The sequence below is a fragment of the Monopterus albus genome, unplaced genomic scaffold (assembly GCF_001952655.1).
Source record: "Monopterus albus unplaced genomic scaffold, M_albus_1.0 scaffold189.1, whole genome shotgun sequence".
NCBI classification, from domain to species: Eukaryota; Metazoa; Chordata; class Actinopteri; order Synbranchiformes; family Synbranchidae; genus Monopterus; species Monopterus albus.
In genome coordinates this window covers 1,465,588-1,475,259 of record NW_018128069.1, presented here as the reverse complement: position 1 = coordinate 1,475,259, position 9,672 = coordinate 1,465,588, and the positions used below count along the sequence as shown (strand labels likewise).

Here is a 9,672-nt window from a genome sequence, read left to right as displayed (position 1 = left end):
CTTTCCTGTTGCTAGAACCTTGCTTTCATTTGCTAGGTTACAGTCTCACTCACACATTCAGGTCTGAACAGTTAAGATCTGATCATTACAACACTAGGTTTTGATATCGGTGACAGTAGGGTACTACTTTCTTCTCAACTTAAAGAACAGCTCCATGTTATAGCCTGCCTTATTAACCTTTTTTGTCTTTTAGCGAATTGTGACACAGCTAATTGCATCGACTGATTTGTTGGGCCATATCATGCACTTTCCAAGTGACAGGAAGAATTTTTCCACTTTTAAATTTCTAGATGTTTTCTTAATAACATCCTCAACATTTGAGGCATCCAGCTTCCAGAAATAAAAGTCACATGACTAGCTGACTGACATTCAGAGCATTTCCGAGGCTTGAATGGATATCAACAAAACTGACAACACAACCTGTAGCTTCAGTCTGGTCATGTTCAGATTCTGGGTCAGTTTTAGTTTTAGATGAATTCAGACCCTGTAGTGCTGCTCTGCCATGAGGAAGCATTTTGAATTCATTGCAGCTCTGATTCGCTGCTCTGACTGGCTCAGCAATGGCAACTGAAGCTAATGAGCATTGTGGTATTTATAGCTAATTACCTGTTACTAAGGAACCATGTTTTTTATGTCAAAGTTGAAATAATTAAAACTAATATAACTGTTGTATGATCCTGGAGACAAATTCAAAGTGAGGAAAATCACTGGGTACAGAACGAGCAGCTCCTCACACTTAGCATCTCATTAGGGTTTCATGACAGAAACTTGGAAGTTTTCCAAGGTAATTTATCAAAATTATACTGTAGCGTTATGCGTTAACCATCGCATGTTATTAAAACTGGGATTTTTTTTCCTGTCGCTATTCTATATGGCGTCAGATACCACAACACCCATGAGCCTTAGCTGCACAGATCAGAGCTGCTGCCAGTGAAGACATCTGGTTGCAGTTGTGACCCACAGCTACTGAATTCATTCAAAACTGAACTCAAATTTAAAACTGATTTAATGTTGCACACTAAATGTTTTGTCAGTTTTCTATAAAGTTAAGTCTTTAGTTGATGTTTCCAGTGTGTGAAAGCTGGATGTTTTGCCCCTGAAGCTATAGTTTGTTTCTGTCTTCATGTTTTCATGCATATACTTTATACCTCTGACTTTTCATCAAAGAGTCAGATATTTTGTACTGATGATTCAAACAGGAGAGCTTCATGTCCATCACAGCCTTGAAGTGCTCCAACTGTCAGTAACATCATCTGTCTAATAAGATGAACAGGACTTTCAGAACGCTCAAGACCCAAACTGTTTCCTCACAAATTCATTTCATGTACTTGTTGCAGTCTGTTGCATACTGCATAGCTGTTACTTGCATGAAAATTACTACTTTGTTTTCTGAAAGGAAAAACTTTTTTCCTCTGAGCTGCTCCTGCCAAAAAAAGGTCAATGAAGCATTAACCCTTTGATCGATCAAGTCAACATTTCCAGTGCTGTTCACTGTACTTTCTCATGTGTCTTTGTCTCCGTAAGAGCTGTGGTAGTTGAGATGCTGTCGTGCTTCCAGCTGGGGCCCACACTCTGAATGCTGTTTATTTTGTGGAGCTTATGGCAGCTTCTCTGAATCAACACGTAGGAGGGTGATGGGCTGCATGTACTCCAAAATTCATTTGATTTCCTTTCAGAAGCTGCACTGTTCATTAGCTGAGAGCAGGCTTGTAAAAACACTTATTTCTTTAGTAGCTTAATACTCTGTTCCACTTCAAACACGGCAGACTTGTTCTGGTGGCTGATGCTAGACGAAGTAAATGTAATTTCACTGTGTACTGTAAATGATTCTGGCATTGGATAAACAGAGAAAAAGTGAAATGTAAATAATGAGTGCAGCTCGGCATCGAAATGTCATCACCCTGATCAGTTTACTGCAGCGACTGAGAAACCATCCATGACTATTCCCTTTGATTCTGACACTACGACTAGAGAGTGCATCACCTTACTGACAAACTGACACCTGATATAAACGCTGGCTCGACCAGAAAAAGCTACACCCTCTCCTACTTCATGTCTAATTGTGTACTGGTGAATAACAAGCCACCATACTTCGCTGACCCCCTGCAGGCACTGGTTCCTGGCCTTTATAGGAAATGCAACCTGCTCAGATTGATGACGAGAACACCGAGGATGATTTACCAAACCCTATAGCCAATTTGCTCTCACGCTGCTCAGGTCTTATTCCGCCAAGCACCTTGTTTGTCTCCCTCTGCCTCTCTCCATTTTGTTTTCCTTGTCTCTCTGCTTTTGAAGGTGGGCACATCAAATCCATTACTCAATCTGCTCAATGGAGCAAAGCCCATTTACCAGTTGACTCATTTTAGATGGATCATTTACTCTTTCATCCTCTCTGACAATGCCACTGATGTAACCAGAGGGACTGAAGATGGGTGGGGGGGGGGCACAAAATCATACTGTCTTGTTCTTTTTCACAGTAGGTGGTATTCTGGGAGGGGGGGCTCTGCAGAATCATATGAGGCTCATAAATCACAATGCTATTACAGTATACTGCTGTGTTGTGGTACTGCTGAGGAAACAGCTACTATGGAGTTCATGCTACATGGGACATGTAAAAACAGCAAACTCTGTTATCCCATCAGAATGGAATTCAATCATGCAGGGGTCAAAATGATCCTTTGTCCGAACTGAGCAGGATAAGAGGAATATCAGGTAACGCAGGGAGTTCAAGCCAGTTACACATTACACAACTGTCCAACTATGTGTCGCTTAGTGGTTCATAATAGACAGAATCATGATTAGATCTAGAGGTTGATCATACCAAACACTGTGCATGCTGCTTAAAGTGCACATCGGCTATGGCACAGTACACAGCTAAAAATGACAACATTTACTAAGTGCAATAAGTAAATGACACACTAATGAGGCAGGGTGAACTCTCCCAGCACCGCTCTGTATCATTAAGTGAATAGATTAATATAATAAAAGCATCAGTCGGATCCCATGTGCTTTATCAGGCTCGTGTTGCCATGGTGATGATATCAACAGAAGAAATCTGACTGAATGACAAACCTTTGTCATGTTTATCTACTGCTGTTAAACTTTTGTGTTAAGTATAAATCCAGCTTCACACACTGGCCTGAGTTTTGTAGGTGCTACTTTTCCAGTACATTCTGTGGCTGGATGGGTTTTCTGATTATCATATAACATGATACATGATACCAGACTGACCTTCCTTCTTCTGAACTGTATTCTACTGAACACAAACTGAACTTTATCACCCTCAAGAAGGAGGATTTACTGCAGAACTGTTGGATGTGAATTATCATCCAGCCTTACTACCTTCATGATTAGGAATGCAACATTAATTTGGCAGAATCTTTAACTTGGGTTTTCCTCTTACATACACACTTAAGGAGCAATTTGGGATCCAATTATCTAATAAGGCAAAGTGAACTTTGACCTCTCTCGCTCAAGGACAGGTCAGCATGTCAGCATGATGAGCTCGTTATCAAACCATACAGCCTTCAATAAATAGCTGACCCTCTCTACTGGCTAAGCTACAGCTATACCCATTTTAATATAGGCTTATCTAAAACCATTGCTTGCTAGTTTAATTCCTATCCTTAGACCATTATTGGCTCCAATAAACTGTTTCACTTCATCTGTCAAATCATACATTTCTTTTTGATTCATGGACATGTTCCTACTTTAACCCACAGCTGGGTGACGAATGAAAGGAAAATAAAATAAAGTGTCTTATGAAGGTGTAGCCTTGAGAACAGCTTCAGTGCTCCACGCCACGGACTAGTCTACGAACTCTACAGGAGGGATGGTGCAGATGGAGAGTGCTGTTTAACATTTCACTCCAAAATGTCATACTCATTGGAAAGAGATGCATTTGTCAGCATCTCTGCTCACTGGTTGTGCTTTTCCCTTCAACGTGTCACTCTGCTGTGTGTTATTGTTGCTCTGGGGTGCTTTACTTTGATCACCGATACAGCTGCTAACAGAAGGGAGTTAAAGCAGGAAGTTATTAGATGTTCAGATATTGTTGGCTCTCCCATGTGCACTAACCTGTCGGTTCCGTTCGTCTGTGATCCTCTGAATCTGAATCTTTTTCCTCCCCATGTTGCCGGTGTGGTGGGAGGAGCAGGGGCTGTGTCAAGGTCAGAGGTCACAGATGGCTGTTGAGTTTCTCCCTCCTCCAGAAGTGTTTAATGTTTGCTCACTCAGTGCACGGTGACTGTCTTTAATGTCTCTCAGTTTGCTCACTCAGTGCACGGTGACTGTTTAAAGCAGCTGAGCAGGGAGGCTGTTACACCAGTATTAAATAAAAAAAAAAATAGGGAAAAAAAAAGAAAAGAGAGGGAGAAGGAGGAGAGGAAGGACGGAGTTCGGTCTGTGTCGCCTTCTTCAGATCATGGTCCTGTTTCCGAGTGCAGGTCATCCACACTCGGGCTGGACAGGGATCCTCTGCCCTCCCCTTCACCTTAGCTGGGCAGCTCCTGGAAAACAACACAGAGGCATTCATCAGGCTGAGAGACTGAAACTCTGAAAATGGGAGAGAGGCTTTGGCTTGACATACAGCGAGAGAATAAATGATGCAGCGATGCATCTGAGTCGTCATCAAATCAGAAGCACATCAGTGCTGAAATGAAGAAGGGGGAGGGGGTGGTGGTCTGTGGTGCTACATACAGAGCAGGAGGCCCTCAGGGGCCCACGAGGAGGAAGGCTTGACAGTGTCATTAGAGGCATCTTCGCCACATCACTGATCTGCTGGTCGCCCGTGGCAACCGGCTGCACGGGCTGGGACCGCCTGACACGCCGATTGTGACTCCCTAATTGAAGGCAGAGCAGAGAGGAGCCACAGACGGTGGATTCAACATATTTTCCTTTTCCAGACCTCGTCCTGTTCTCTACAAATTCCTTGACAAGAAACAGGCTTTAGTGAGAGTTAAACACAGACTAAAGGCTGTTTCCTGTGTGCTGATAGTGGCAGGACAATATTACAGCTGACACTACATGGATGGAAATGAATCTCCCCTCAACTATGCAAAACATCTAATCACATGTTCACTGGGATTAAAAAGCTAATTTCTGTATGAACCTTCTATATATTGCTTGAAGATTTTCCAGTTTCAGCATAGACGCTCAACACGTCTGCAAAGCAGATGTGAGTGGGCAGATTTCCACTGATGACACTCAGCGCTGAAATACAGGTTGGCTGACGCGGTTTTGTGTTGGGTAATAACATTCTGCCTTATTACCTAAACCGAACACTGGCCTAATTCCCAGCGACACAGAAAGATAATGAGTGGAAAAATGTGGGTCTGCATTTAACTAACCATGAAACAAGTGTGGTCTGCACTATGCTATGATACCTAATCAAAAAGAAAGGATGGGTATAATAAAACTTCCAAAGGTCAAGGCAGACAGGGAAAGCCCAGAGTGTCTCTGCAAATTCATGCAAACTCATGAATGAAAGAGACAGTGGCAACAGCCCAAGAATGGCAACAGAGCGAGGACCGTTTTAGGCCCCATTACTACTATTTGTAGTTCAGCTTTAAAAATAGCGCTCTATATATACATACGGTACAGACTGTGTACACACAGCACAGCACACACACACACACACACACACACACACACACACCATTGGGAGCCAAGTAGCAGCATCACAGAATCATCTGCTGCTACCTGGGAGAGGAGCTGAAGACAAACGCCCTCTATTCATATGAACCAAAGAACGTGAAATAGTCCGTCATGAGTGATGCTGCCTTTGTGCAAGAGTGGATACCCTTGGCTTAGCATTGGTGACGAGTGGCTTATGAGTTATGCGCTGATGGAGAAAGTGGAGGGGGAGCTGGAGAAAGAGCATGAGTGTTTTAATTGTTTTCTAGAAGGGCATGAAGGACAGGAGGCTGCTAGAAATCCACAGCGAGCAGCAGGAAATGAATGTACAAATATCTAAAATTTGTCTCTTTAACTTCTCTTCAACTCTGTCCTTTTGACAGGCACAAATTTACTAAAAGAACTCAGTACCAGGTAATACATTCTACGTGCATCACCTCATGAGTGCACTTCTGGAAATCGGTATGGTGTTCCTAATGTGTTGGACATTCATTCAGCTTCAAAGTGTAGCAGATAGAGAGGTGCTGGTAACATTTTTCAGTAAACAATAACGAGGTGTGTGTGTTCATACTCTTCACAGCCTTCATCAGCTGCAAAGCAAGTGAGACTCGCTCCAGTTGCGGTGGAGTTCAAAGGCGGCACACTGAGGGATTTGTCTTTAGGCCGTGGGCTGATCACACATGAAAAGGCTGCTTTATCTGCCCGGGGTGGTCAAGTCTCAACCTTTTACCCTTCATGCTGCCGGAGCCCGCTTCCCATGTCTGATGTCAGACACAATCTCTGCTATCACATGGGAAGTGAAGCGCCTGGAGTGTGTCTGTGGCCTCACTGAGCAGGCCCGGGCGACAGACAGGCTCTGGACAATGAAAAGCAACTGTGATAATTAGGAACCTACAACAGACCCAGATTAGAAATGTGGAGAAAGCCTAAAAACACACAGTTCAATTCACAAGGGGCCAGTGACAAGCTCTTCTTTTACATTTTATCCCAGCTGGACTCAGGGAATATAGACAAATTGGAGCAAAGGAATTCAGAGCTTGTGAAGAAGATGCACAAACAAACATTAAAAGTACTGCTGCAACATCCTCTTCATGTCTGCAGTTTTTAAACAAAACATGTCAAAAATTGATGAATATCTCCTCATCCCGGTGGACAAATCAAACATGTTGATAACAATCTGTGATGTCTGTTCATCTTGTAATACCAGATGTTTTCATGCCATCTGTACAAAGATGGTTAAACATACTTGTAGAGTCATTCCAATACCTCTCTGTAAATTGAACTGGCCTGGTTTTGGTCATATAGTCTAGAAAATGCATCTTGTGTTTTTGTTTCCAAGACGATGCAACGCAGTGGTACGTAAATCTACAAGAACAACTAGCAGCCTGAAAATCAGACAGATGCATATTAGCTACAAATGTCTGCTATAAAATAAGTTCTAAAATGTCTAGGTTAATTACACACTTTGTTGGAGAAAGATCAACAAGATGTATTTCAAAGGGATAACAGTATACACCCAGAAAAAAACAGAATCTGGGCAGCGGAATACAACGTCTTAACTGAACATTAGAAGTGGTATGAAAAACAAACAGAGACTGTTACTGCACAAGTGTGAGTGTGTCCACTAAGCTTTGCAGAGGGCACATCAGGGCACATCAGGCCACAGCCTCGGGGCAGCCTGCAACAAAGATTACTCCATAAAAGAACAGTTAGAAAATGTTGCAACATTATCCCTGACATCTGTTGCTGTGGCTGCTAAGCATTTCAAAGCTTCAATCTTCTATTCCAGCGATGTGGGTGGAAAGCCATGAGCTGCGAGGGCAATATTATGGTTTTAATTCATGAGGAGAAAGTTAAGGGGGATGTTCTTTTTCAGCTACAACATGCTTCTTGACTATGCCCAGTTGCTGTTGGAAGCTGCCCAGTACAACCAGTCCTAGTCTTACTAATACCGGAGCCCCACAGGGACGTGTTATTTCACCAGTCCTTCTTACACAAATGTCTGTCAATCTGTCAGAGCTGGATTTGCTTATTTGTCTGTGCCACAGACCACAATGGTTGTTCATTACAAAACACCAGACCCTGATATTTTTCAACATTGTCGCCCCAAAGGCTCTAAATGGCCAAAACCTTTTACAGCATCTGAAGTAAGCAAGAGTCAAGGGCCCATGCACAAGATCTCTGGATATTCTTAACAAATATCAGGGTCCTGTGTTTTGTAATGAGGAAACATGTCACCCAGTGCAGCAGTGTGTTTCACTGATGACACAAATGATCTCACTCTACATGTTCAAAAGACCCAGAAAATCATCTTTGACCCTAAAGTGGTTGCTGATCATAAACAGGTGATGATTCACGACCAATCAATAACACAAGTCCAGCCTTACAAATATCTGGGCATCTACACTAACAGCAGTTTAACCTGAAATATCCAGGTTGATGCGTTCTGCTCCCAAATTCACCAGAGGCTGTATTTTTTGTGTAGACTACACTTTTATGGTGTTGACTAAGACATTATGTTTCAGTTTTATCAGGCTCTCATACAGAGTGTCATCAGGTATGGAATAGCAGCATGCTTTGGCAATCTGACAGTGAGACTGAAAATAAGGCTGACAAATACTGTATCATACAAATAGCAACTAAAACACCTGGCCGTGATTTGAGTCTAGATTTTGTTGGCTTTTACAAAGAAAAGCGTGATGTGATCAGACGATGTGGCTTTGTGTGTGACTGATACAGTAAAAGAAGGGAGCCAGATACAAGCAACCAAATATAAAACAGTCTAAGGCTAAGGCTGGGCAGCACAGTGGTGCAGTGGTTAGCACTGTCACCTCACACCAAGAAGGTTCCAGGTTTGAACCTGGTGGTCGACGGGGGCCTTTCTGTGTGGAGTCCGCATGGTCTCCCAGTGCCTGTGTGGGATTTCTCCCACAGCCCAAAGACATGCAAAGACAATAGGTTAAGCGGGGACTCTAATTTGCCAGTAGGTGTGAGTGAGAGTGGTTGTCTGTCTCTATGTGTCAGCCCTGTGATTGACCAGTCCAGGGTGTACCTCACCTCTAGCCCAGTGTCACGAGAACTGGAACATTACAAGTGCGTACTGTGTGTTCAACTGACTGCAAGCAGTTCCCGTTTATAACATATCCATGGACAGACAATTATCACAACATCGTGATAAGTCTCTAGTGAGTGTGTGTCGTCTGTTTGTGCTCTTTCTACATGTCCATTCTTTACTGCCCAGAGTAGCTGGGAGCACAGTGATAGGAGGCTGGTACCTGGAGGGGGGGGACTGCCAGACAACTGCTGAGAAATCCACCACTTTTCCAACCCCTGAGTGCGATCAGCTCCACTCCAGCCCCCGCTGCACCGTTCACACCAGCCCAAACTGTGATTACACTAACCTGGATTACTCCGGTTCTTCATGGGTAGAGTGAGGTGCAAACGCCACAGATGTCACGAGAACTGTCTGAATCATCATCTACGCATAAGCATGTGCTTACACCAAATGTGATAAATGTTAGTGAATTTCAATACCCAGTACACATGTAAGGAATAAAGGAAGTCAGAGGTACAGTATATCAATATCAGGCTGGCACAAACCAATTCAATACAAAAATTGGAGAAAGGTACAAATAGGTGTAAGGCAGTCAAACTAATGCACTAGCACTTGTAACTACTCTAAATCACACACTCCACAACTGTGGCCAGTCAAAGGAAATAACTAAAGCAATAAGCAGCTTTATCTTCACTAAGATGCACCCATGTTATTGTTGAATATGCCAGATTGAAACGAATAATGTTGACGACGAACCGAACTACACAATGAAAAATGAAGTGAAAAATGTGTCTTCTTTAGAGTTGCCCTATGAATCGCTGGTGACTGTTTACTAAAGCCTGATGGTATCAGAAGATGTCAGCTTCATGTCTGAATGAGCACCTTGTAACTGTCTGAATGTCTGAATGACAGAAAGCCATCCCTTTAACAGTGTCCCATGTTTAAAAAGAACTTCATGCTGGTAGAGCAGTCAGCTCTTGCCT

At 43.0% G+C, this 9,672-nt stretch overlaps 1 protein-coding gene across 8 annotated transcripts in view; it reads right to left on the bottom strand.

Moving 5' to 3' along the window:
- Positions 1-4,222, bottom strand: part of mef2d (myocyte enhancer factor 2d) — a 57,257-nt gene extending 53,035 nt beyond the window's left edge. For all 8 annotated transcript variants that reach the window (XM_020617374.1, XM_020617377.1, XM_020617381.1 and 5 more), the window contains exon 1: positions 4,078-4,222. In XM_020617374.1, coding sequence (XP_020473030.1) covers positions 4,078-4,131 — 54 coding nt within the window. In that variant the 5' untranslated portion in view covers positions 4,132-4,222. The remainder of the gene's footprint in view (positions 1-4,077) is intronic.
- Positions 4,223-9,672: the final 5,450 nt, after the last annotated feature.